The 24,427-nt window shown below is 47.9% G+C and overlaps 13 protein-coding genes across 15 annotated transcripts; 8 read left to right on the top strand and 5 right to left on the bottom strand.

The window, feature by feature from the left end:
• Positions 1–156: 156 nt before the first annotated feature.
• Positions 157–2,770, top strand: FOIG_13471 (uncharacterized protein). 3 transcript variants are annotated; one of them, XM_031214623.1, is made up of 5 exons: positions 157–369; positions 425–1,162; positions 1,209–1,643; positions 1,692–2,094; positions 2,143–2,770. In XM_031214623.1, the coding sequence occupies exons 1-5, from the start codon at positions 245–247 to the stop codon at positions 2,602–2,604; spliced, it is 2,163 nt and encodes a 720-aa protein (XP_031055714.1). In that variant the 5' UTR covers positions 157–244; the 3' UTR covers positions 2,605–2,770. The 3 variants fall into 3 exon arrangements, with proteins under 3 accessions (XP_031055714.1, XP_031055713.1, XP_031055715.1); XM_031214624.1 differs by having other exon boundaries at positions 165–369; positions 432–1,162; positions 2,143–2,699; XM_031214622.1 differs by having other exon boundaries at positions 161–369; positions 1,692–2,629.
• Positions 2,771–2,803: 33 nt separating this feature from the next.
• Positions 2,804–4,044, top strand: FOIG_13470 (oxidoreductase). The gene is made up of 3 exons (XM_031214621.1): positions 2,804–3,299; positions 3,355–3,723; positions 3,777–4,044. The coding sequence occupies exons 1-3, from the start codon at positions 2,995–2,997 to the stop codon at positions 3,916–3,918; spliced, it is 816 nt and encodes a 271-aa protein (XP_031055712.1). The 5' UTR covers positions 2,804–2,994; the 3' UTR covers positions 3,919–4,044.
• A 546-nt stretch (positions 4,045–4,590) lies between these two features.
• FOIG_13469 (uncharacterized protein) lies at positions 4,591–6,041 on the top strand. Its single transcript, XM_031214620.1, has one exon. It carries the CDS (start codon positions 4,912–4,914, stop codon positions 5,947–5,949), a length of 1,038 nt encoding a protein of 345 aa, XP_031055711.1. The 5' UTR covers positions 4,591–4,911; the 3' UTR covers positions 5,950–6,041.
• A 583-nt stretch (positions 6,042–6,624) lies between these two features.
• Positions 6,625–7,697, top strand: FOIG_13468 (uncharacterized protein; the record flags this gene model as incomplete). The annotated part of the gene is made up of 1 exon (XM_031214619.1): positions 6,625–7,697. Exon 1 carries the CDS (start codon positions 6,738–6,740, stop codon positions 7,695–7,697), a length of 960 nt encoding a protein of 319 aa, XP_031055710.1. The 5' UTR covers positions 6,625–6,737.
• Positions 7,698–7,744: 47 nt separating this feature from the next.
• On the bottom strand, positions 7,745–10,015 carry FOIG_13467 (uncharacterized protein). The gene is made up of 6 exons (XM_031214618.1): positions 9,470–10,015; positions 9,383–9,412; positions 9,152–9,329; positions 9,053–9,088; positions 8,598–8,998; positions 7,745–8,545 (listed from the first exon to the last, which is right to left on the bottom strand). The coding sequence occupies exons 1-6, from the start codon at positions 9,765–9,767 to the stop codon at positions 7,932–7,934; spliced, it is 1,557 nt and encodes a 518-aa protein (XP_031055709.1). The 5' UTR covers positions 9,768–10,015; the 3' UTR covers positions 7,745–7,931.
• Positions 10,016–10,207: 192 nt separating this feature from the next.
• On the top strand, positions 10,208–11,863 carry FOIG_13466 (glucarate dehydratase). The gene has a single exon (XM_031214617.1). The coding sequence runs from the start codon at positions 10,398–10,400 to the stop codon at positions 11,667–11,669; it is 1,272 nt and encodes a 423-aa protein (XP_031055708.1). The 5' UTR covers positions 10,208–10,397; the 3' UTR covers positions 11,670–11,863.
• A 119-nt stretch (positions 11,864–11,982) lies between these two features.
• FOIG_13465 (uncharacterized protein) lies at positions 11,983–12,222 on the bottom strand (the record flags this gene model as incomplete). The annotated part of the gene is made up of 1 exon (XM_031214616.1): positions 11,983–12,222. The coding sequence occupies one exon, from the start codon at positions 12,220–12,222 to the stop codon at positions 11,983–11,985; it is 240 nt and encodes a 79-aa protein (XP_031055707.1).
• A 1,104-nt stretch (positions 12,223–13,326) lies between these two features.
• FOIG_13464 (uncharacterized protein) lies at positions 13,327–13,836 on the top strand (the record flags this gene model as incomplete). Its single annotated transcript, XM_031214615.1, has 1 exon — positions 13,327–13,836. The coding sequence occupies one exon, from the start codon at positions 13,327–13,329 to the stop codon at positions 13,834–13,836; it is 510 nt and encodes a 169-aa protein (XP_031055706.1).
• Positions 13,837–15,248: 1,412 nt separating this feature from the next.
• FOIG_13463 (uncharacterized protein) lies at positions 15,249–16,915 on the top strand. Its single transcript, XM_031214614.1, has 2 exons — positions 15,249–16,821; positions 16,879–16,915. The coding sequence occupies exon 1, from the start codon at positions 15,382–15,384 to the stop codon at positions 16,711–16,713; it is 1,332 nt and encodes a 443-aa protein (XP_031055705.1). The 5' UTR covers positions 15,249–15,381; the 3' UTR covers positions 16,714–16,821; positions 16,879–16,915.
• A 731-nt stretch (positions 16,916–17,646) lies between these two features.
• Positions 17,647–18,848, top strand: FOIG_13462 (uncharacterized protein; the record flags this gene model as incomplete). The annotated part of the gene is made up of 2 exons (XM_031214613.1): positions 17,647–18,142; positions 18,193–18,848. 2 exons carry the CDS (start codon positions 17,647–17,649, stop codon positions 18,765–18,767), a joined length of 1,071 nt encoding a protein of 356 aa, XP_031055704.1. The 3' UTR covers positions 18,768–18,848.
• A 790-nt stretch (positions 18,849–19,638) lies between these two features.
• On the bottom strand, positions 19,639–19,845 carry FOIG_13461 (uncharacterized protein; the record flags this gene model as incomplete). Its single annotated transcript, XM_031214612.1, has 1 exon — positions 19,639–19,845. The coding sequence occupies one exon, from the start codon at positions 19,843–19,845 to the stop codon at positions 19,639–19,641; it is 207 nt and encodes a 68-aa protein (XP_031055703.1).
• A 2,003-nt stretch (positions 19,846–21,848) lies between these two features.
• Positions 21,849–22,880, bottom strand: FOIG_13460 (uncharacterized protein; the record flags this gene model as incomplete). The annotated part of the gene is made up of 1 exon (XM_031214611.1): positions 21,849–22,880. One exon carries the CDS (start codon positions 22,878–22,880, stop codon positions 21,849–21,851), a length of 1,032 nt encoding a protein of 343 aa, XP_031055702.1.
• A 21-nt stretch (positions 22,881–22,901) lies between these two features.
• On the bottom strand, positions 22,902–23,522 carry FOIG_13459 (uncharacterized protein; the record flags this gene model as incomplete). Its single annotated transcript, XM_031214610.1, has 1 exon — positions 22,902–23,522. One exon carries the CDS (start codon positions 23,520–23,522, stop codon positions 22,902–22,904), a length of 621 nt encoding a protein of 206 aa, XP_031055701.1.
• Positions 23,523–24,427: the final 905 nt, after the last annotated feature.

Below are 24,427 nucleotides of genomic sequence, written 5' to 3'. Positions count from 1 at the left end.
GGGATGACAAGGATTGACGCCGCGGAAGTAGGCAGCCGGTACTAGCCTCGGAAATGTTGGCGACGAGGGATGCACGTGACAGATTGCGGGGTTAAGCGCTTCAGGACAATTATCCATGTCTCATCCCCGGATTCGCTTTTCCGTCCAATCTTGCCCGTTTCATCCTCTCTTTTCCGTTCCCTACAGCCTCAGTTTCACCGCAAAAACGAAAACACCTCTGCACGAGTGGATAGACGTGGCTCCAATGACTTCAGAGCGCTCCATACTCCCAACACCGTCAGAAGATACCAACAGCATACATGTAGCGAAGAAGCGGAAAAAGAACGCTGAGAGAGTCAGAGTGACAAGGGCGTGCGATGGATGCAAGAAGTAACGCAACCCTAGGCATTTTTCGCGTAGATCGACCGTGAGCTAATCTGTGTAGGCGGAAGATCAAATGCAATGGCATGCAGCCGTGCAAGTTCTGTACCCGGACAAGGGTCTCTTGCACTTTTGACTCGGCTTATGCGAGAGGTCGTTTGCCGGTGATACCCTCAGCGGATGAGGTGGGAGATGAGAGCATAACTGTATCGGCTCAAGATACAATGCCTCGGAGCGAGAATACCAGCCCTACGGATTTGACGCAGCAATACATGGCAGATGCGACCAACCAGAGTGTAGAGTTGCAAGACTATGGCATGTCATCCCATCTCATGGAGCAGAGCGGCACGGGCTCACGGGCTGTAACGTCGGTGCAACAGTCACCTGAGCCCTCTCAAGAGGATCTTCAGGGTCACTACATCGGTCCTGCCTCTGGCGTGTCGTTTCTTCTCAGGGTCCAGAAGCGTATGCATCAAGCAATATCGTTCTCTGGCCCAGGAAGCATCTTCACTTTCGGTGATGCACCCCTTCATAATCCTGACTATGATCCCAACTTTTGTATGATGCTTCCCAAAGAGGATGCTCAGCGCTTGGTTGATCGTTACTTCGACTTTGCCATGCCAACCTACCGCTTTCTACACCGACCCACGATTCAAGAATGGTTCTCTGAGTTTTATGAGACGTTGGGTACTATGCGTGATCCGAATAATTCTGCCGCTAAAGTCGCTTTACTCTTCATGATCTTAGCCCATGCTAGGGTCTACATGCCTGAGAACGACAGACCAGGGCCCTCGGATCTGAGGTTAGGCACTCTTCTTTGACTACCTTCTATACTAACAAATGTGCAGCTCACGGTATTACTTGGCAGCTGAGCATCAACTCTCGAAAGAGAGTGGTTCCATACGACTCACTAGCGTTCAGGCTCGTCTTCTGCAGTGCTACTACCTCGGAACTCAGTCCCGTGTCAACCATTGCTGGAGTCAGTTCGGTATCGTCACGAACCTAGCCCTTGCTATCGGGCTGAATCGAAACAAGCGACCCGGCGTTATAAGCGGACTGAACCATATCGAAGTAGAAAGTCGTCGAAGAACCTTTTGGTGCGCTTATACTCTCGATGCATATCTCAGTGTATCTCTAGGTAGACCGCGTAACTTTCATGATGACGATATCGATACAGAGCTTCCAGCTTGTGTCGACGATAATGACATAACCAAGGATCATATCAATCTTGCTGGCTCAACTAAGGGCTACTCGGTTATGCTTGCCCCTCTTGGACATATGAAGTAAAAGCTCCGTCTTACTCGCGATACACATACTGACTCCTTGACCAGGCTCGCTCGCATCATCGGCCAGATCCTGCGGGGCCTTTACTCAGTCAAGCCTATCTCGATCTCCAAACGCTTAGAGGAGACACAACTCGTCTCAAAAGCTCTCGCAGATTGGCGAGCTGAATTCTCCCAGTTTCTCGATGCCGACTACTTTAGTACATCATTTCTCGTCCCAATCGTTCAACGGCAACGCAACGTTCTAAATTTGACCTACTGGCATGCTATAATACTCACGCATCGGCAAGCGGTCCTCAACAACTTTGCACGGATCTCACGGAATAGAAGGGGCAGTGAGAACGATGCTGCAACCCAAGAGAGCGTGCAAAGGTGTCTTGAAGCTGCCATCCAAACAGTTGGTCTGATCGATGAGATGACCGACAACGGACAGATGTTCCGGGCATTCTGGGTCTGTACGGCCAGCTCTCTTTCCTATGTCAAAACTAACCGTTTTCAGGTTACGGCATATTTCGCCTTTACTGCAGCCATGGTTCTGTATATCTACGTAATCCAGAAATGGGCATCACCTCCTGAAACCTACAGCGAATACTTTACAGCTGCAGCTCGATGCCAATCGCACATGTCAACCATGGTCGAGAAGGGCTCGTTGTCAGAACGATATTGCTTCCTGTTGGAAGAACTACGGGTTGAGGCCTTACGCCAGGTGAATCGGATGCATCCCAACGTGTTTGCTAGCCTGGAGGGGCATGCACAAGACAACGCTTTCCAGTCCAATGTTATACCGATGGACACACCGAGCGACAAGACTTCTTATACGGATCTAATGGGAGAGAATGGGTTGGACTTTAATGGCATGTCTGGTGTTGACTTTTCAGGCTGGGGTCAATTTGCATCTATGGTTTCGTCGGGCTTGGGTAACCTGGATGCTTTCCTTGATGATGAGGTCTTTCGGCTTTAGAAGCAATTGTAATACATAAGCTTGGCATTCGGCCTCTAATGGACCGAGTAATGTTACCCTTTCAGTATAATATTTAATCATGGAATCTTGCCAATCAGCGGGCTTGACGGATATGACCTTACCTTTTCCAGCCATCGGATCTAAAGCCGAAGCAGCATCGGAAAACCCAATTCGGGGAACCATGTCCGGTCACAAATCCGCTGGAGATTTTGGTTGGAGCGGATGAGGGGTACCTCGCGTTAGCTTCCACGTTTATCTTTACCGTTCCTTGAGCCGAATAAAGCCCACCTGTTGAACCTGTCCGAGGTACTTATTATCAGGAGTTAACAAACTTTGAACCAGTATCAAACCTTTCTTCCAAGGAATTTACTACATAGCACACTCCTCAAAATGGCATCAGCAGTCTCAAAGCGCCTTGAAGGCAAGACCATTCTGATCACCGGAGCATCTTCGGGTATCGGAAAGGCCACAGCCTTTGAGTTCGCCCGCACCAGTCCCAAGAACCTCAAATTGGTCTTGACAGCGCGACGAATTGATAGCCTTCGTCAAATCGCTGAAGATATTGTCAAAGAAGTTGGCGATGGCGTCAAGGTGCATCCTGTCCAGCTCGACGTCAGCAAGCCTGAGGAGGTGCGCTCTTTCGTGAGCAAGCTGCCTGCAGAGTTCAGTGAGATTGATGTCTTGGTGAATAATGCGTAAGTTTCTCTATTGCACAGAGGCAAAGGTGATTAGCTAACATACTACTCGCAGTGGTCTTGTCAAGGGCGTTGATAAAGCTCCCGAGATCAAGGAAGAGGACATCAACGTCATGTTCGCTACCAACGTCACAGGCTTGATCAACATGACACAAGCTATCCTACCTATTATGCTGAAGCGTAATAATGGCGAGGGAGCTGGTGACATCATCAACATTGGCTCTATCGCAGGTCGTGAGCCTTACGTTGGCGGTAGCATCTACTGTGCGACCAAGGCTGCCATCCACTCCTTCACTGAGAGTCTGCGCAAGGAGCTTATCTCAAAACGCATCAGAGTAATCAGAATCGATCCTGGCCAGGTCCAGACAGAGTTCAGTGTTGTGCGATTTTATGGTGACAGATCCAAGGCTGATGCAGTCTATGCGTAAGTTCACCCCTGTCCGGATTATTGAAGAACCATGAGCTAATCGGTGACAGTGGTTGTGAGCCTTTGACACCGGATGACATTGCTGAGACGATTGTCTTTGCTGCTGGCAGAAGGGAGAACGTGGTCATTGCTGATACCTTGATATTCCCCAACCACCAGGCTGCGGCTACGATTATGCACAGAAAGACTTAGGAGCGCCGTATCATAATTAGACCAAGACACCAACACAAATAGAAATTCCCAAACTATAAATGCTCGGGTGATTCACTGGCAATTTGGCGTTGTTCAAAGCTCGTAAGAAGATCTTCGGTTATTTTTCATCAAACTTAAATCGCGACAATCAAGTGCAATTGCCAAGGATTGGACTGTACAGCAGAGAAGTGATGACGGGCGTCTATCCAGACCGTTACTCTCTGTTGCTTCAGCCACCTCTTTCAGAAACTGAAGGTAGTCACTCGCATCTTCCAAGTGGCTAGTCGGACCTGGTGACAAAGCCGTTCGCCGTCAGACAATTCCGGTCGTAAGACCATGCAGGATGACCGACTACCTTATCTCTGCATGCATTCAACCTAATCTAGAGCCCCCGCGTATCCTGCGTCCTTCCGCCCGCATCCTCAGACCTTTCTCGGCACAGCAAATTCTCGGCTTCGGATATTTTCCTTCGTAGAACCAGGTCCAGACCGAGTCAAGTGCAGTTGGAGTAGCGTCGCATTCGCCCAACGCTTTGCGGGGGATCGGCAATGCTCACTCTCGCTTGTCGGAAAAGCGACATTCCCAACCACCTCGGGCTTAGCTTTTCCGTGGCAGCTCTCAAGCCCCATGACTCGAGACGAAGTAGCATGTGCATGTCGGATTCCCGTTGCTAATTATCCAGCGTCGGATCTGGATAAACGGGCATGATCCGCTGACCACTGCCCTTATTCAACAGTCCGCAGGCGACCTGGCGAATGGAAGCTGGTGACTGGTGTCGTTTCTCATCCGTGAGTGGAGACCGCGGATTCATATCGCGGTCGCCCCCATAACAGAAAGCCTCGGAAGAAAGATGTTGAGGCAAATTTCCGCCTAAGCCATAGTCCAGACACCTTAAGTACCTGTAATCTTCCAAGAACATCCTTCTAGTTTACTTTTACCATACACAATACACAACACTCAAACTCCTTTCGTGAAGTTGATTCGACAGTCATCATGTCTTTCTATAGAGCCCCACCAAGCGGCGTCTGGGCACCAGCAATCACCTTTTTCGACCATGAGACAGATACACTAGATACCGATTCACAAGCAGCATATTACTCTTACCTTTCTAAAACCGGCCTTGCAGGCCTTGTCGTGCTCGGAACAAATGCTGAGACCTTCCTGTTAACGCGCGAAGAGCGCAAGGCTCTACTGCAGACAGCACGTCAAGCATGCGGGCCATCATTCCCTATCATGGCTGGAGTTGGTGGACACTCAACAAAGCAAGTCTTGGAGTTCATCAACGACGCAGCTGATGCCGGAGCCGACTACGTTTTGCTCCTCCCTCCTGCTTACTTTGGGAAGCAGACAACACCAGAGGTCATCAACAACTTCTTTGATGACGTTGCGAAGAACAGTCAACTACCCATCGTCATTTACAACTTCCCCGTTGTCTGCAATGGCATCGACCTGGACTCGGCCACTATTGCCGCTTTAGCAAAGAGGCATAGCAACATTGTTGGCGTCAAGCTGACCTGCGGCGCTGTCGCAAAGATAACGCGACTTTCCGCAGAGCTTCCTGAAGAACGTTTTGCGATCTACGGTGGCCAATCGGACTTCTTGATAGGAGGCCTGGCTGCTGGCTCTCACGGCACAATTGCAGGTTTTGCCAATGTTGTCCCCAAGACAATCGTGCATATCTATAACCTCTACCAAGAGGGCAAGTTTCAAGAAGCCATGGTTCTACACAAGAAGGCGGCGCTGGCTGAGCAACCTTGCAAGGCTGGAATTGCATCAGTCAAGTATGCAGCAACTCTGAGCACAGCCAAGGCCGCTGGGATCAAGGGCGCTGCAGATAAGCTGAAGCCCAGAAGGCCATACGTGGAGCCCACGGATGCTGCGAAGAAGAGCATTGAGTCACAAATTTCTGAAATGTTGGACTTTGAAGCCACGCTCAAGCTACCGGCTGAGAAGGGCAAGTCAAACGGCGTAACGAATGGCGTATCGAATGGGATTATGAATGGGACATCGAACAGCGTGGCGGTGCATTAAAGTACCTATGTACGGATCAAATAGCATATATACTCTACAGTAACATATCGATTTAATAAATTCGGCAACATTCAAGCAATATCCATGTTTCCTCATTATCTCACCGCCGGTGCCGTTCATCAGTGCCGACGATACACGAGTGATTTCCCACGAAATGTTATTCCACCTCCTATAGCTACGGCATTCAATCGATCTTCGCCTGCTCTTAACTCCAAACTGCAGACTGTATTTGCGAGATCGCTAATGGTTGACTTAGAACGAAAATATTCCATTTTACAGGCACTCTGTATTTTCGTACTTGTCTAAGCTCGAGCTATTGGCATTAGCGCGTGCTGAGCTGAAAACCATCAGTGGCCTCAGCGCCTCGATGCCGGCTCACAGGGGTAATTCGCGATTTAACAGGGCAAATTTGATCACATCACAGTTTCAGTTATGAAGGATTCCGTGAGCTAAATCAAATCAACTTCTTCGAATGCCTATGAACCAACTATAGCAACTTCTCTAGGACATTTAAGAGTCCATTTTCCGACGTCTTTACTATTTCTGCGATAAAGGCATGCATGACCATACACGTTCTAGGCTCAACGATCAGCGCCAAAGCCCTGCTAACGCCCACTAGAGTATATAAGCTTACAACGCCACCAATTTATCGACAAAAAGAAAACAGGGAGTCTTCAAAAGGGAAAAAGGGACCATTAAACACTCTTGTAGTTCCGGTTTTCCTTGTCTTTATTGTAACTAAATTGTCGCTCGTTTTATTATCTCGCCAAAGTCATTCGCTTTTGAACATGATCTCGTCATCTTTTCTTTCTGGCGCGTTGGCGGTTTTGGCCATCCACAGCGTTAATGCTGGGCCATGCCGTCCATCATCTGTCTCGACCACCGAGACACTGACCACGATTGAGTCCACTGCCACCGAGAGCTCTGTGTCAAGCAGCCCAGAGACCACACTTCCTCTGTCCACCACCGCTGAGCTTTCTGTCATTGCAACACAAACGACAACTATTTCTGATGTTGTCTCATCGTCTGAGACTTTTGCCGATGGCACTACGACTACCCAAGCTGTTGAAGACACCACCACAACAGCATTCGTGACTACATCCGCCACTGGGCTTTCTGTCACTACAACTGAAGCGACTACTGTTTCTGGGGATATCTCATCCTCTGTGACTCTGGGCGATGACACCACGACCTTGCTTGCGATCACCACAACTACTCAGGCTGTTCAAGACACTACCACGACAGCCCCAGCTACGACAACCACCACTGCAGCTGCTGAGCCGGGCGAGTGCACTTTTAACGTCGAATGCGAGGCTCTCAACGGCGGGGCCAACCCCATCTGTGATGCCGGCACTTGCGTTCCTGACAACAGCCAGCCCGATCCGTGCACCGATGACAGCGACTGTACTACCCCCGGCGAAACGTGCTCGATCTCTGGTTTCTGCCATGTCGCTTCAGAGGAGCCAGACTTTTGCGGTGACGGAAACGACTGCCTCTTATCTGTCAAGCCTATTTGTGTTCTAGGACTCTGCGAGTGCTCCGAATTGACACATCAATGCGCACCACGATCTGACCTGCAACTCTGTCAGTCAAATGCCGGGTGTTCAGCTGGCGCTACTTGTCAGCGGGGTATCTGTGTCGATCAGGTTGGATGCATTGGCCCTGACAGTTGTCTAGCCAATTTAGATCTATGCGTTCTTCCTGGCGTTTGTGTCTGCCGGAATGGTGTATGTGCCCTCGATGGTTAAGGGTGTTTGACTATATTGTTCCATCGCGGTTTGGGCCTGGCAGACACGTGACACTTTGGAGGATTGCTTCGTCATCTTGAATTGGGTATAATACTCATGTATATTCTTCATAATACCATAATCCAACTATATTTCCCGCCACTGGCGTTGAAACGCTCACAAAATGCGAGTGACTCTAACCGGCATCACTAGTACTCCGTATCCACTCAACAGTCCATCCAAGCAGTCCTAAGTCTAGAGCACATGCTTGAACAGCGGCGACCTGTCTCCCATGTCAAACAGCTCCTCCTCAGTGTACTTCCTCTTAGCCTCCTCGGCAATCTTTGCCTTACGGGCGTTGGCGATCTTGTAGCTCCACTCCAAGAGAAAAGCAACGATCAGACCAGTACCTCCAAAAGCAAGCGACAAACCGAATCCAGTGTAATACTTGGGCTTCTCTTTCTCAAGATACATGAAACTGCCGACGATGCCACCGACATTGCCGACACAGTTCATCAGAGCGATACCGATAGCTCGTCGTGACGAGGGGGCGATGTTGTTGGCGTTCCACGAGGCAGCGGCGGCTTGGATAGGATAAATACCGATAACAGCAAGAACAACGGCGAAGTAGGCCACTCCCTTCTTAGCTTCGAGTTGACCGTTGAGAGAAATCATGATCGAATAGGCGACTGTGACGATCACCATGGGGATGGCGACGAATGGCATACGCCAGAAGAATCGGTCAGAGATCTTGGCGAAAACAATTGCAGAAATTGCAGCAGCGACGTAAGGAGGAGCTGAAGTGAGCTGAGCGTTTGTGTTGCTGAATCCCATCGCTTTGGTAATGCTTGGCAGGGTGAACTTGGTACCTGAAGCCAGTTAGTCAAATCACACAACCCAAACAGTGCCTTTTGAACATACCATAAGAAAGAGCAGACTGGCACAAGAGGAAGTAAGCCTGAACGTAGACTCTCCAGTTTGTAAGCACCATTCTGATATCCTTCCAGCGGACGGTTGTCTCTTCCTGGAAGCCTCCACCTTGCTTGATGAACATGGAGAGCTCAAGGAAGCGGATCTCCTCGGGGTTCAACCATCGTGTAGACAGAGCAGGAGTGTCGATTAGTAGGAAGAAGCAGGCAACACCGAGAACGACTGTAGCCATGCCTTCGAGAAGGAAGATCCATCTCCAACCCTCGAGACCAGCGACACCGTCCATCTCAGCAATGCCAGCTGCAAGGAGACCAGAGAAGGCACCAGATAAGGCACTGGCGCAGTAAAAATAACTGATGCGAACGCTGAGATCCTTGGGAAGATACCAGTAACTATAACATTGTTAGAGGATCTTCGCTGTGTCGACATCCGTTTGTTGAGCTTACCTGCACAGGTAGATAGCACCTGGGAAGAAACCAGCCCTGAGTTGCTATGTCAGCCCATGTCTTCAAGACGAGATTAAGAGTCAACAGATATGGACTTACTCAAAGATACCAAGGAGAACACGAGTGGCCATGAGGCCACCGAAGTTTTGTACCAGTCCAGTGCAAGTCATGACAATACCCCAGCAGACACAGAGAATACCAAGATACATCGATGGACGCTTGAACTTCTTGAGAAGAATGTTGCTAGGGACTTCAAGAAGGACGTAAGGTACGAAAACTTATTCCAAGTTAGCTGACAGTGAGCCAATCGGCGAGGTTGGTGTAACTTACAGATAGACAGAATGGTGTTGTACTGAACGCCTGTGATAAGGTCAAGAGGTTAAAAGAGGTTTTAGCCAGAACACAAAGAAAACACACCTGTCATGCCCAAATCTTCGACCATCCCCTCAATCTTCGCATTACCAATGTTGGCACGGTCGATGTGGCAGATAAGATACAGCAGCGCAAGCATTGGCACAAGTCGAACATCAACCTTGCGGAAGACCTTCTTCTTCTGCTCCTCGGTGTAACTATTGTAGAAGTCGGCATCGTCAGGGTCCAAACCAAAGACGCGGAAACCGGCAATCTCGATGGCCTCGGAGGTGTTTTCGAGATGGTCCGGCTTATGGTCGCCGACCTCAACGTCGCTCTTGGAGATTGAACTTCGAGGAGCCATGATGAACTTGTTGCTGCTCTAGAACTTGAAGCTCAGGAGTTGTGATGCTGAATGACCGAGCTTTGGAAGTGCTGAACCAGGCTGGGTATTATAGTCGAGACAACGATCTGGAAAAGCGAAGGAGGTCATTGCGTAGATTAGCTCAAGCGGATGCCCCCCATTTCCCCAGACGAAAGCCAGTGTAACCCCAGACTTGGCGACATCCAAAGCGGAGTCTCCTTGTTTGCCAAGTGCGGGGTAGGAATTCTGATGGTCTCATTGTACGGAAAATAGCACCCCCAATGCCATCTCCTGGGCGATCGACGGATCTGTTGACGTACGGAAAAGCACCCAATCAAGTGGTTATCCGCGACGGATCTGTGACCAGCCACATCAATCTTTCAAGGAAACATGTCCGATGTGCTTTTTCCTCTCGATACGGATATGGAAACAACTCCCATGGATTACTACACCAAGTAATCATGCGTGATACCCGTGATGGTTACTCAAAGGAAATGATGCTTACCCCGCAAACAACAATGAAATGGCAGCTCAGCCATGCACAATCCCGGGATAAATAGTCCACCACTCAAACAATGCAGTTCCAATCAGTAGACTCAACAATCACAAAATACACACTAGATCACAATCATGGCTCAACGAAGCATCATCAAAGACATTGTCATCACCCCTGTGGCCTTCCATGATATGCCCCTGCTAAACAGCGTGGGTGTACATGAGCCATACGCTTTGCGCAGCATTATCGAGATCATCACAGAAGACTCATATGGTCTCGGTGAATCATATGGAGATTCGGCACATCTAGACCGCTTGCAAAAGGCAGCGGATAAGATTAAGGGCCTTTCTATTTACAGCACAAACATTATCTACCAAAAATGCGTTGAGTCACTCAAGACCGACACCTATACTGGTGGAGATGGCATGGGAGGCATGGTGACTACTGCTTCAGTCGCTGACAAGGTCTTCTCACCGTTCGAAGTCGCATGTCTTGACTTACAGGGCAAACTAGCTGGTATATCCGTTAGTGACCTTCTAGGCGGACGCGTGAGAGACCAAGTCCAATACTCAGCCTATCTCTTCTACAAATGGGGCGGGCACCCTGGTCACGAAGATGACGAATACGGCCCGGCGCTAGACCCTCAAGGAGTGGTGAAGCAAGCCAAAAAGATCATTGATGAGTATGGCTTCAAAGCAATCAAGCTCAAGGGAGGCGTCTTCCCTCCTGCAGAGGAAGTTGCCGCGATCAAAGCTCTACATGAAGCTTTTCCTGATCTGCCGTTGAGACTTGATCCAAACGCGGCTTGGACTGTTGAGACTTCAAAGTGGGTCGCAAAAGAGCTTGATGGTATTGTTGAGTACTTGGAAGATCCGGCTGGTGAGATTGAGGGAATGGCTGCTGTTGCCAAAGAGGCATCGATGCCCCTAGCTACCAACATGGCAGTCGTTGCTTTCGACCATCTCCCACCATCAATTCTCCAAAACGCCGTACAAGTCATCTTATCCGATCATCACTTCTGGGGAGGCCTTCGAAAGTCACAAACACTAGCATCCATCTGTGCAACTTGGGGTCTGCGCCTTTCGATGCACTCAAACAGTCACTTGGGTATCTCACTCGCCGCCATGACGCATCTTGCCTCCGCAACACCAAATCTTGATTATGCTTGCGACACTCACTGGCCTTGGAAGCGCCGAGATGAAGACGTTGTTGTTGACGGCGCATTGAAGTGGAAGGATGGCGGTGTTGTCGTGCCGACAGTGCCAGGTCTAGGCGTCGAGCTAGACAGAGAGAGGTTGGCAAAGCTTCATCAACAGTACCTGGACTGTGGGTTGAAGAAGCGTGATGATACTACGTATATGAAGAGGTTTCAGCCAGACTTTTCAGAGAAGATCCCTCGATGGTAGATACCGGGCGTTGCTAGCCGGTTTCAAGCAGACCAGTCATACCAGGACTTTCATGTATACAATAGTCTCTCAAATTTCTTTAATCTTGTCCTATACTGTCTACAGTGTAGCTAACATGACCCAGAAATGGGTTTTCCACTAAAAATAAAACACTTCATTGAGTAAGCTCTTCTCATAACAGAGGCCGATTTCTATCCAGTGCTATTCTTGCCAGGGTGACTTCTTGACTAAATCTGGCCTTCTTGACTGAAGCATGACTCTTGGTTCATATGCGAACAACAGAACGTATCCCGAAATGAATTGAATAGGAGACTTAGTCTTTATCAATCTGTCCGATAGTCTGCAACATCTCCTTCAAGTCCTTCGGTTCCTCTGTGAAGACTGTAACCTTCATCTTGTCTCCCTCGCCTTCCCATCTATAGTTCGGTGTTCCATCAGCCTTTTTCCTGTAAATCCATTCAATACCATCTAGAAACGTCTCCTGGGTGATGATCAGGTGTTTGGAGATATAGTGCGTCCACGTGGGAACATTGTTTGGGTTGAAGGCGCCCATGACGAGAATGATCTTGGAATTAGTTGGTGATTATCTAGTTGACTCTTCTGGCAGAATTGGATTTGTCTGATTTGTCTCTTCCGTTATTAGACGTGCATATATGTTGCGAAAAACGAAAGGACCTGAGTTCGATTAGACCTTTCAGTCATTATATATCTGAAGAGACTATGTGAATCAGAGAACAGGTCCCTTAAGACGCACTAGATTTGCTATTTCATCCAAACACCATCTGAATCATCTTCAGTCATTTAGATCCAGTTTCATGGGATCGAGGGCATGTCTGGAGATTCCAACTCTAGGAAAGTTGATAAATCTCAGCATGGCCAAGGATCCATATCGTCAACTCATCACAGACAAGATTAATAATATTTATGATAGTTTGTTGGTTTGACGAAGCTACCATTTCTTGCACCACGGGACTGTTTTTGAGGAACATAATGACAGGACAACGGTTATTCACGATCATTCGTGTGCAGCATCATGAACATACAATCTCTACTAACCCTAAAGAAGATGTTTCTGAGAAGGTTGCGCGAACACATATCAGTACTCAAACTGACAAGAAGTGATTTACTAGGATGACTCAGCATATGGAGGGGTTAGCGTCCCCAAGAGTCGCATTACCCGGTACCCGAGACCTGACGATTCAAAGGATTAATTAAACAAGAGTCACGGTATTACAAAGTACCAAGATCTGGCATCAAATAATTCCTTTTTCTTAAATATATGTAATTAAAGGATATAGCAGCGGATAAGAAACTAATGCTATTGGTATATCTTGTTTTGCTAGATATAGACACTCGGCAACACGAGCAATGACACAACTTCCAGAAAAGACCTTTCCATCATCACAGCCCTAGCCAAGGTTAAGGTCTTCACTCATGACTGCTGTCTTTTTCCTTTGCAAGCAAGTAACTGCGCGGCCCGGAAAATGTTGCTGACGTAGGATCCAACTTCATCTGACCACCATCGTCGTCAGCTTATGTGAGCAACCAGAAATAATATATCTGGGCAACATCAGCTGGATTCTGTCTTCTTTTTGACTTGGCATTCTACTTTTCACCGCTTGTGCATTGACTAAAGCTACAGAACCTTATCATTAAAATGTCTGCCAACTCAGACCTTAGAAAGCAAATCGAAACTACGGTGAATAGCTTCCTCGCGAGCTACGAAGACGGTAGAAGAGCCAAGGACCCGTCAGTCATCAACCGCGATGTGACTCCAGACTGCACTCGCCAACTTCTTCCCGCATCACTGTGCAAAGCGCTCGGCCTCCCGGAAGAGTTTCTCATACCCAATGATGTCTACGAGAAGCTCTACGCCGACGATCTTTCTCTTGGCGGCGTTCACAATACCGTGTCAAAGCACTTGACGATCGACGTTGAGGCCCGGTGCGCGGCAGTTGAGAGCAGTGGAGACATGATCTACCATCATGGCGAGACTCTGCACCTAGAATTTTCTTGGGTTTTCTATCTTACTGGTGATGGTACGAAGATAAGCCGGGTTATCGAGTTCGCTGATAGCACTGCTGTCCTGAAGATGGCGGCCATAGCGAAAGAGTGTGCCGCCAAAAATGGCCAGGGTGAAGAGGTCGATTTTGACGCTACTGGATAGTGTGACGGTTCATGGCGATGGCCAGAGCCATTGAATACTTATTATCTTGTGAAAATGATAATTTCTCTGCTATTTATAAGATGTTGTTTTATCACAGGCCAAAATTCTATGACGCTTCCGGTATGATTGGTGGATTCACGGTCAAACAAATCGTGGTCTTGGCGATCAAACAAGTCGAAACGGCACTACAAATAGCAAGGCAGAAACGTGGTCTTGGTGCAAAAGTTCCGGACTTTTCCGTTGTTGCGAAACACTTCATGTTGATATTCGGTGGAGAACTTCAATTTGATACATGGCGACTCCGAAGCGCCCAAGCACCTGCTGAATACAGTCCGCGGGCCTCTATTTATTTAAACTTAAATATAGAGATACTGGAGACCGACTGGAGACCGACTGGAGCCCGGGGAAGGCCTGAACGCGGGACGCGAAACCCGGTACAGTTCCCAATTAACGCGAGCCGGGGTTGTTTATCGCCGACTCCATGGAGTTTTCAATATGCTTGTAGCATGTGAAAGAGGTTTTATGTCCGTGGAATATTCTATTGATCTGCCCGGTACGCCCGAAACTCAAAAGAATGCCCAGCGTGGCTTAAAAGTCTTGGAATTTTGAGCCGCCTGCGACGTGGCATTGCAGGGATGTTCAGCGCCTCTGCCGTGTCTCCAAGCCACCATCGACAACAACAAATGCCATCATTTATGACGATCTGTTGACCAAGACGGCAGTTTACTTATCTCGCATACGAAATGAAACGCGACAGATCGCAGGTGAACACGATCCGCAAGAGCCGCAACCAATACCACAGCCCCCTATCGAAACAAGTTTGAGGACGATCTTCAAACGCGACCTCAAACCCTTCAATACTAATTTAGGCCGCAATCTACACTCCCTGTTCACGTCCAAGTGTTCGATATCTACACCCAATGGGATCCAGCGACCCTCATTCCAAATTCTCCACCGACAAGGTAAGCTTAAGCCTCATTAGCATTGGTACGAGTCAGGTGACGAGTACGACGACCAAAGCGGGACGTGCAGGGCATATCTATTGGCTCACCGTTGATCTTCAAGACGATCGCACTGATATACAACAAGGGAGAGCTCAGGAGCTATCCCAATGTTTTGGGTCTCATATCTTATACACGAGACTTCGTTGGCCAGCGGCCTTGCAACGCGGTGCGGCTCAGGCGTTACCCGTTGTCGCGCCCGTCACTAAAATTAGTCTAGTTTGCGTGTCATGTCCAAGAAACGTGTAATGAAGATCTGGTATCCAGTAAAGAGCAGGCATGTGAGATTCGTAATGAAATTTGCAAAAGTGCCGAAACGATGGCGATAGTGCTTGGGCTCTTATCGCTGTTGGCGAATATTTATACCTAGTGCCAAGCCCCTGGATATCTGCCTTCCTGGCTGTATCAACAGCAGAACGCCTCGACTTTAGTCTGGAACTCTCACGTAGGAGTCTGGTGACTACATACATTAGTGGAACTCTCTTCGCTTTTTCTTCGACCTCTCCTTATCATCTCAGTTTACACAAAATATTTCTGCATTACCATGGCGCATCACGATATGAGGGTGCATGATCCCAATATGGATCGCGATAGTTACAACCTCGACAACTTATCTACCCAACGCAACCATCATGAGTCGCATCGACCAAACTCACCATCAGACCTTATGTCCGGAGCCTCAACCGATATCGAGTCCGGCACATCAACACCGACGCATATCAAGGATGCAAACCAACATCCTTCCTTCGACATTTACGACCCGAACCGACCTAAACTTGGCTTGCGTCAACGCATGAAGCACTTTACTTGGGCTTGGTATACCTTGCCCATGAGTACTGGCGGTCTATCACTTCTCTTCTTCGCTCAACCAAACCAATTTCCTGGTCTCAAGACTATTGGTCTGGTTATTTATATCATCAACCTCATAATATTTACCTGCGTGACAACGGCGATGGTATCACGGTTCTTCCTTCACCCGGGAACATTTGCCAAGTCCATGACACATCCACGAGAAGGTTTCTTCTTGCCTACATTTTTCTTATCTGTAGCCACCATCATTACCAGTACCGATAGGTATGCGATACCGAAGGACAACTCAAACCTGGTCTGGGCTGTCCAGGCAACCTTCTGGGGCTACCTTGTCGTCACCCTGATCCTATCTATAGGACAGTACAGCTATGTCTTTGCAGCTCATAGCTTTTCTCTTACTACTATGATGCCCACTTGGATCTTACCCATCTTCCCTATCATGCTTTCGGGTACCATCGCGTCCGTCATCGCCGAGACTCAGCCTCATGTTGCTGCTGTGCCTATCATTGTTGCAGGACTAACCTGCCAGGGTCTTGGACTCAGCGTTGCCGTCATGATGTATGCTCATATGATTGGACGTCTGATGCAAGCAGGCCTGCCTAACAGAGAACATCGTCCAGGTCTTTTCATGTGCGTTGGACCACCTGCATTCACTGCCCTAGCTTTGATAGGAATGGCTGAAGGTCTGCCCGAAGACATCGACTTCATCCAAGATGGAACATTTATCAATGTCGGAATGGTTCGACTGATGGCTACCATGAGTGCCATTTTTCTTTGGGCTTTGAGTTTGTGGTGGTTTGGTATCGCCGCCGTTGCCGTTATTCAGTCTCCCCCTAAGTACTTTCATCTTGGATGGTGGGCTATGGTTTTCCCCAACACTGGTTTTACTCTCGCTACTATCTCTATCGCGAGATCCCTTGGCAGCAAGGCCATCGGATGGTTCGCCACTGGAATGAGCATCGTCATTCTCTCTGCTTTCGCTTTCATTTTCTACAGCCACGTTAGGGCTGTCATTTCCCAAGACATCATGTTCCCAGGACGGGATGAGGATGTCGAAGATCATTGATTCAAGCATTTCAGCGCAGCATAATTAGACTTCTAAATTGCATAAAGGAACATAAAAATGTTATACACTACTACTGGCACATACTGTCGTTTTCCATTCGCTACCTCCGTGCGTCGCAACCAAACTTTTCTTATAGCAATGCTTTAATATTCACTCGTTAGTTAGTTTCATCTTTGAATTGATATCATATCTGAATTTGAATCACTCCGTTTCCTAATTAAGAATTTTACTATCTATGCTAGTCCATTTTCACTGTTTCGATCGTTTCATATATCTACGATAAGATCAACGGATCTGAAACCGCATCTTGAGCTCCGAGTCGCATCCCCTTGTCACTGTCGCCGTTGTATAATGCTGCAGCGGAATTTCTTTTCTGAACATTTGACTCACTAAAAATAGTCGCCCTTCAACTGGTGCACTTGAGACGTTGGTAAATCTGAGCTTTTCAGTAGCTGTCACCTCATTGGGTACGTAGTGAATCTCCTTGGCTCGTCATGGGTCGCAGCCCGCTTGCAATCCACTCCTGATGCCACTTTGCAAAAGACCCAAGCCTAGGAGAGCCACTTATTGGTCCAACACCGAAGTTATCGGTGAGCTTAGCATCTTCCGTAACAAGGTTGAGTTGTTTTGTTGCAGTCTCCAACTTCCATTCCCAGACGGTCTAACCGTGTTCAGGACACCTATTCAGTCAAGCTTCTTGGCAAGATAATTTTCCCATCTATTGCTCTGGCAGGGCAATAATAACTCACTCGTCAATAAGCACTTGGTAAAAGTCGGATGCATGTACGTAATCAATGCTGACACCCCTCTCTTGGCTGAATACCCGGATAAATGAGGATAGAGTAGTGTTTGTTAGATGCCAACTATCATTATAAACCAGCACCCATACGAAACCGCCAGTGAATGTGTAAGGAACTCGAAACTCTCGCAATTATGTCTGAATCAACGGCCGAGCAACTCCCCACCCTCCCCTCTGATCTGACTCCCCAGTGGTTCAGTGCCAAACTCGGGCATAAGATCGAATCAGTGGAGAATACGCGCAACATCTGGGGAACCGCGAGTAAACTGTTCTACACACTCGCCTACGAAAATGCAACCGAGGAAGAAAGACCAGCCAAAATTTGTGTTAAAGGAGTGTTTGATCCCAAGATGATCGAAGCTCAGCCATGGACCGTCAGTCTGGCTCAACGAGAAGCGGAGTTTTTCTCCAAGGTTGCCCCAAACGTGAGCCATATGATCTTTCCAAAAGGCTGGTGGAGTGGAACAGACGAGAAGCAGGGAATTGCAATCATGAATGATCTTGTCAGCGAAGGTTGCACTTTTCCAGCTGAAGTTGCTTCATACTCGGTTGACAAGGTCAAGAATGGTGTTGAGCAGCTGGCAGGTCTCCATGCTCAGTACTGGGGCCAGAGTCAGGAGGACCATCCATGTAAGAACCTTTGTGAATAATTCCGGTACCAGCGTCTCACACGTCTACAGGGATCTGGAACAACTACGATCCTGCCATGACATTCATGTGCAGATCGTGGGACGAAGTGGTTAGAAGACCCGGCCACCCCCAGCTTCCGGAGTATCTGATGGACGGGGCTCGATGTAACGAAGCCTTAGATCGTTACTACGCTGAGCGAAACCCACGTTTCCGAACCCTGTTGCATGGAGATACTCATATCGGAAACATCTACTTCACAGCTGACAACCGTATCGGCTTCCTAGACTGGTCTGCTTTCCACTTTGGTTCATGCTTTCACGATGTCGTGTATCACATGACGGCCATGCTCAGCGTGGAGGATCGTAGGGCTCACGAAATGGAGGTCTTAGACCACTACCTTGAGACACTTCATAGACTTGGAGGTCCCAGGTTTGACCGACATAATGACCCTGAGGTTATGATCGAGTATAAGAGATCATTCATGACGAATGTTATCTGGCTGATCTGCCCGGATGGTCTGCAAAGCAAGGAGCGCGTCGCTACGTTGTGTGAGCGAACTGTCGCAACATATGACGACCATAAGGTTATTGACGTGATTTTGGGTCAACCAAAACCGGTAGCATAGGCGCAGCTCTCCTAGGACAACATCATTGTTTTGGCGCTTCTATTTGGATTCGAAGCCAGACACCTATAGTATTGGCCAGAAGTAATGACTTGTTTTACATTCACTGTGTTGTATTTTTATGTCTTGTTGTGATGCTGTGCGACGTGATGATTACGTGCTTGAGTCAAGACGTAGCGTATTGTGTTGATGAGATATGACGTTCATGACATAATCTAGGAATAATGAATTACAGATAAATCATAACGTTGAAGGCTTTTAACCAGTGAATAACACGGTGGTTTGTCGCAATTCTAATTTCTTCGTTTATACGTTGCTCACCATTGAATCAGGTAGCTTACATCAACAAAAATGCGCCGCACTCGATCTATCCTCAACCTTGTCTATGTCCAGTCACTGGCACCTAAACGATTCTCTACTATGCCTGCATTCAGATAGATTGAATGAAGTCAAGTAGATGAAGACAGATCGCATGCGACCGGCCCCTCGAAGGTTCCCAAAAGCGTGCAAGACGCTGTCCCGAAAGGAGTTGAGGAGAGCCTTCCAGACTCTGTATGCCCATCTCAATCTCGTCGGAGACAAGAGACTAACAATGCCCAGATTCACGCTACCGGCTCCAACCCCGGTCAATCCACCAATAAGACGCATGCCAAAAATGATAGATAGGAGTCAATATTGCCCAAGAAGGTCCAAGAGGAGGTTCCTGGGTCTGTTGAGGGGGCTGTACCAAACGCTATTCACGATACAGGAGATACACCAGTCAAAGGAGTCAAGAAGTAAATTCTAGATTATTGGTATTAATTGATTGCTGTATCTAAATGACGAAGTGCTTAGTGAAGAAGCCAAGCCAGGGTATCCTTATCTATTCGTGCACCTAGTAACCCCGCTTCTTCTTCTGCTTCTTGAGGCACTCAGCACATATGGATTCTATCTCCTTCCTGTCAATCGACACTGGTTTCCCGCAGGCGCCCATGGCACCGCCCTTCTCCCTTGCCTTTGCACAAGGGACGTCTTCCCACTCATCCTTGAGCAGAAGGTAGCACTTTCGGCAGGAATATTTCCTTTGGACCTTAATACACATCGTTATTGCGCCAAACGTGGTTTCTCTATGCTAAATGATTATATGGCTTGTGTTTGAAATAGATTTCTTGATCTCTGAGGTGTTTGTTTGAGATGGGAAGGTTTCTAGGAATGATGGATCTGATATTTATAGTTTTCATCGACATTCGATTCACTGCAAGATGATTTATATTAACTGTGATAAGAAATGTAACTATTTGGCGAGCACTCGAATCTTTGCCATCATAATATCACATATCCTCTATTAAAAACTATAAATTACCAATATACTCAGAGATAGAACTCAAGCGCACTGAAATTCATTTCTACTTCTAGAGCTATGTTCTGATGAGTTTAAGCCAAGGACATGATCGACGTAACCATGACCGGCGAATACTCTGTGTCACTCAAACTCGTCATATGTGGTCGCCTCGGATTCCATCACACCGAGCCTGATTCCTGGAGCCTGGTCTTCTCAGAATTTATGTCTGCAGCTCGGCCAATCAAAACCAATATATAATGAAGCATGTCAGCCCACAGTCTCTTATCCCGCTCCTAAAGCCTCCTTACTGCTTTTCTTTCAACCAGAAAAGTGCAAACTGCAGCTCAACTATTGCCACAAGGGTTTGTGAAAATGGGGGGCCTCAAAATGTCTCCTGTCGAATCAGCGAAAACGAGCCGTCTTGTATTCGAGAATGCCAAAAAAAGGGCTCAAATGCACTCAAAAAGCCCTGTAAGTACTTTTGCTCTATTTTTCAACTCATACTCAGCACATTCAAGCATAAAAGACGTCTCGTATGGGCAGGCCACCACAATAGAGACTGGATAATTTAGTAGGATCCTCAGGCCTTTCTGGTGTTGTAAAGCCTGGTTCATCTTCTGTTAAGTATTTGGTAATTTCCTTACTAAAACACAGGTGGGCCTTTCTCTTGGCTAATTCGTATGGGTTCTCGTCGACCGTGAAATGGTATGTGTTTTTGAAAACCTCATTGAGTCTTCTAGCCGACTCAAGAATATTTGGCGGTCGCTGAGCTCATCGGGCTAGCAGGTGATGAGCGCTTGCACTTGAGTATACCGGCGAGTGGAATGGTCCAATATTGCCCTCGTCGCATCATTCAAATCATTCACAAATTGTTCCAGACTCTTGAGGGAGGTTGATTCAACGGATGATATATCGCTGGTCCCAGTGTTGGTGATATCAGATGGCGTCGATGGCGTGACCTTCAGGCTTGTTCCGCCAGATGTTTCAGTAGGATTGAGGCTCATAGTATCTCTTGGTCAAAAGAACAATTTCTAAGCTGGGCTACAACTTGTACTATGGATTATTTCATACAAGGGCAAGGGAGAAAGTTGTTTATGAGGGGTTTGTCAAGAGGAGACAAAAAGGATAAGAGAAAAGAATAGTGAAGTTGGACATCATTCGATGCCCGTGGAGCTGAAAGATGAATTAAAGTGGCTGGAAGACATGCTTGCGCAAAATGGCAGCGCTCCAATGTGACAGCGAGCCATGCGAGGGCTGCATCCCAATCACCAGCTGACTCAAGTGATGACGTGTCACTCTTCCACCTTCATCATATCATTCTACGGTCCAACTTACGTTTCTAAACCTGTAGAAGTGGTATGGCCATCAGGAGACCTAACTCGTATCTGCCTATATCTAGCTCACGATTCTTGAAACTGGTATCACGAAAATGGACTATCTACAAGAATGTCTAAGCAGGCTTCGACTGCATCGTTAGAATGTATCAGACATTTTCACATTTGACTATCCTAAAGAAGGGTTTCTACGACGGCGAACTTGGAAACCTTGATGTAGCCCAGGATGGCCTCGGTTCAAGGCCACATTCCGCGTACGCTGATGGCAGAATAAGTCGCCATAAAAGCGGCATTGTATGACAGGGTGCGTGTCATTTGAGTTTCATATCATAATGCCGGAGAAGCCCATGGTGATCCGCCCTGGTATCTTGCACATTTGTTCAGGAAGGTAGTTGACTCCTATCCGGAGCTGAGATGAGCTTTCCAGACTTACGCACCATCCATGTTTGCCGTCTTTCTAAATCTCGGCTCAAACATATTCAACCAAGGTCTCTCCTGGCGCAAAGACGCCTCAGCCATCTGTTCCAAGAAGTCACGAAACCCATTATACGGGTAAACAGTAAAATCCCATGCGGTCCAACTTATCAATCCCCACTCGAGATTTTTGAAGTTTTCCATGCTGCCATATGTCTCCTTAACCAGGCGGTCAAGTTCGCGGCGTTGAACCTCGTCCCTTTCCTCATATGTCTTGAAGAAATAATCTTTGGCTGGCTGAAGCAGATCCTGACCTATGAGGAAGAAATGGCCAGCCGTTTCTTCGTGGTTGATATCGCCCGAGAGACAGATACACCGAGGCTTTTCGACTTTTGGCCATTCCAGGATGTTTTTCGTCCATGCTAGTGGCTCACCGTCATTCAGCAGAGGAAGTTCATTGCCTTCGAGGAAGTCGATCTCTTGCCAATTGACTTCCTGGGCAGCAGCCAGGTAGTCTACAAGATTCTGGCCATCCCACATTGAATCAAGACCATTTGTGATGCTGAGGAACTCTTTGTAGTCTTCAGGAAGAGTCACGCCTAGTCGCTCCTCCAGAGCCCGTATCCCTGTAACGTAACATCCCCGTCGAATCAGAGCATTGGCATTCCGGGGTCGATCCCGGAGGTTGCCAGGCGGGCGATAAGCATCCAACCTGTCATAGGGGCAATCTTTGAACGTATTCCTGCTGATAATATGGACCAGCTTCTCGATAGACTGGCCTGCATATCGACGTCTCGGACCACCCTGCAGGCGGTTCTCAGCCATTTGACAGGCACGAGAGACGGCTGGCCGGAGCTTGGCTGCGTGAATGTTGAGAAAGTCCAGGAGGGGCCGCTCGGGAACAGCAAGAATCTGCTTCCACGCGGCTCGAGAGCAGGCGAGCTGTTCAACTTGTTCTTCCGTGTGAAAACGATCGCACACTTTCATGAACAACTCTCGAGCCTTTTCGTCTTTACCCAGGCGCAGATATATATCCAGGACAATCATCAAACCAGCGGTGCGGTACAGTTAAACAAATGGGTATGGGAAAATGCCTTGACGCCACCACATGGCTATCTTCATGTATCTAATAGCCATCGGTCCGTTTGGACTCGCTGAATATGAGAAGTCACCATTAGCAGCCATGGCTTCTGCCTGTATGACCTGTCTGGCGAGTGCTCCATTGTAGTCAGGCAGGTTCGTAGTCAAACCGTTATACGCCATGTCTAAAGCCTTTTCGGCAGTTTCTTCTGTGACTTCCCATTCTTGACTGAATCTCTCAAGCCAGTGTTTTCTTCCTTCAGCTTCGAGCTCTTGAAGCTTTTCTTCGGCGCGTTCCTCCTCTGGGACCCAAGAAGGCCACGACGACGTTGCTTCCCAGGCGAAAAACATGCAGGGCTTCAAGAAAGGATATTCAAAATCAGAGTACTGAAATGGATCAATACCCCTGATCGTAAGTGTTTCCAGAAGCCTAGTTGCACCATCGACTTCACCAACTACCGCAAAATTCACGGCGGTTTGGATGATTCTTCGGACAGCTTCGGTGAGGGGCCGTGTATCGGCAATCGAAGGTTCATCATCAACATGGCGAAGAAGGAATTCGAATCTTAGATGCTCGGGCTCAATATGTTTGGGTCTCGATGTCGCCATGTTTTCGGACCTTGAATTGCTATCAAACGCTTTTGTGAGAGTTGTCAGAAGCAAGCTTACAGCGTGAAGTTTTCGCGTTGCCTTGGTCAAGTCGTGTGACGTCACAAATAAGCTTACCATGCAACGCCAGTTGACAGAAGCTCCAGAGAATTTTGTTAGATATAGTAATTCTCTCATTAACTTTATAAGACAGGACTAACACGACTTTAATGTGAAGTAGCTGTGAAATGTTGAGGCTTTCAACGCCTGAGTATCGGGTACTTGTTTAAGCAGTAGATTTTGTGGCATCTCGGCTAGATATTCGAAGCTAAACGTATGAGACTCTATGGGTTTCTCGCTCATGCTTTTCACTTAGGTTGAACTCTCCTCGCAACGATCTGATCGTGATTTTGGCTGGGTAATTGTTGTGCTGCCTCGTGGAGATATGTTGAGCCCCATTATCCGTTGATGTCCAACCCAGGGCCCTTGTCACCTTGGGTATACCGGAGCATGCTCTCCATTTTGACTTTTGAGGTGTAGAATGTCTCTGGCTCCCAACTACAGGTGCTCCCGACGTCAGGAAAGGATACATGGCGAGGAAGGCGACCGCGTGTTCACCATCCTCCCGGCCTGGCACTTTTCTGACGGATGATGTTTCCGATGACTCAAGACATGTTGCCCAATCTGCGTCGCAACTCTTCTTCTTCTTTTCCTTTTTCTTCTTCTCTTCACAAACAACTATAAAATGGGTTTGTACGTATCGTCGCAGTTTGACCATCGATCAAGAAACGCTGACCTTTCTCAGCTTACTCCTCAGTTTCCGGTGTATCAGGCCCCTGGCCCTGATCACTGCAGATCCGCAAGTTTTACCTCGATCTCTCCTGTTTATCGGCTAACCTCGAAGTTCAGACAATGGTTACCTACAC

The sequence above is a fragment of the Fusarium odoratissimum genome, assembly GCF_000260195.1.
Source record: "Fusarium odoratissimum NRRL 54006 unplaced genomic scaffold supercont1.33, whole genome shotgun sequence".
Taxonomy (NCBI): Eukaryota; Fungi; Ascomycota; class Sordariomycetes; order Hypocreales; family Nectriaceae; genus Fusarium; species Fusarium odoratissimum.
The sequence above is the reverse complement of the archived record's forward strand: the minus strand, read 5'-3'. Positions and strand labels throughout refer to the sequence as shown.

Excerpts from the sequence above, each read along its gene's own strand:
- FOIG_13471 (XM_031214622.1), top strand. The coding sequence starts at position 245 with ATGACTTCAGAGCGCTCCATACTCCCAACACCGTCAGAAGATACCAAC. Across the intron at positions 1,163-1,208 it reads CCAGGGCCCTCGGATCTGAG|CTCACGGTATTACTTGGCAG; the intron begins GTTAGGCACTCT and ends ACAAATGTGCAG. Across the intron at positions 1,644-1,691 it reads GCCCCTCTTGGACATATGAA|GCTCGCTCGCATCATCGGCC; the intron begins GTAAAAGCTCCG and ends CTCCTTGACCAG.
- FOIG_13470 (XM_031214621.1), top strand. The coding sequence starts at position 2,995 with ATGGCATCAGCAGTCTCAAAGCGCCTTGAAGGCAAGACCATTCTGATC. Across the intron at positions 3,300-3,354 it reads GATGTCTTGGTGAATAATGC|TGGTCTTGTCAAGGGCGTTG; the intron begins GTAAGTTTCTCT and ends TACTACTCGCAG. Across the intron at positions 3,724-3,776 it reads AAGGCTGATGCAGTCTATGC|TGGTTGTGAGCCTTTGACAC; the intron begins GTAAGTTCACCC and ends AATCGGTGACAG.
- FOIG_13469 (XM_031214620.1), top strand. The coding sequence starts at position 4,912 with ATGTCTTTCTATAGAGCCCCACCAAGCGGCGTCTGGGCACCAGCAATC.
- FOIG_13467 (XM_031214618.1), bottom strand. The coding sequence starts at position 9,767 with ATGGCTCCTCGAAGTTCAATCTCCAAGAGCGACGTTGAGGTCGGCGAC. Across the intron at positions 9,330-9,382 it reads CAACACCATTCTGTCTATCT|TTTTCGTACCTTACGTCCTT; the intron begins GTAAGTTACACC and ends ACTTGGAATAAG. Across the intron at positions 8,999-9,052 it reads GGTGCTATCTACCTGTGCAG|TTACTGGTATCTTCCCAAGG; the intron begins GTAAGCTCAACA and ends ACAATGTTATAG.
- FOIG_13466 (XM_031214617.1), top strand. The coding sequence starts at position 10,398 with ATGGCTCAACGAAGCATCATCAAAGACATTGTCATCACCCCTGTGGCC.
- FOIG_13463 (XM_031214614.1), top strand. The coding sequence starts at position 15,382 with ATGGCGCATCACGATATGAGGGTGCATGATCCCAATATGGATCGCGAT.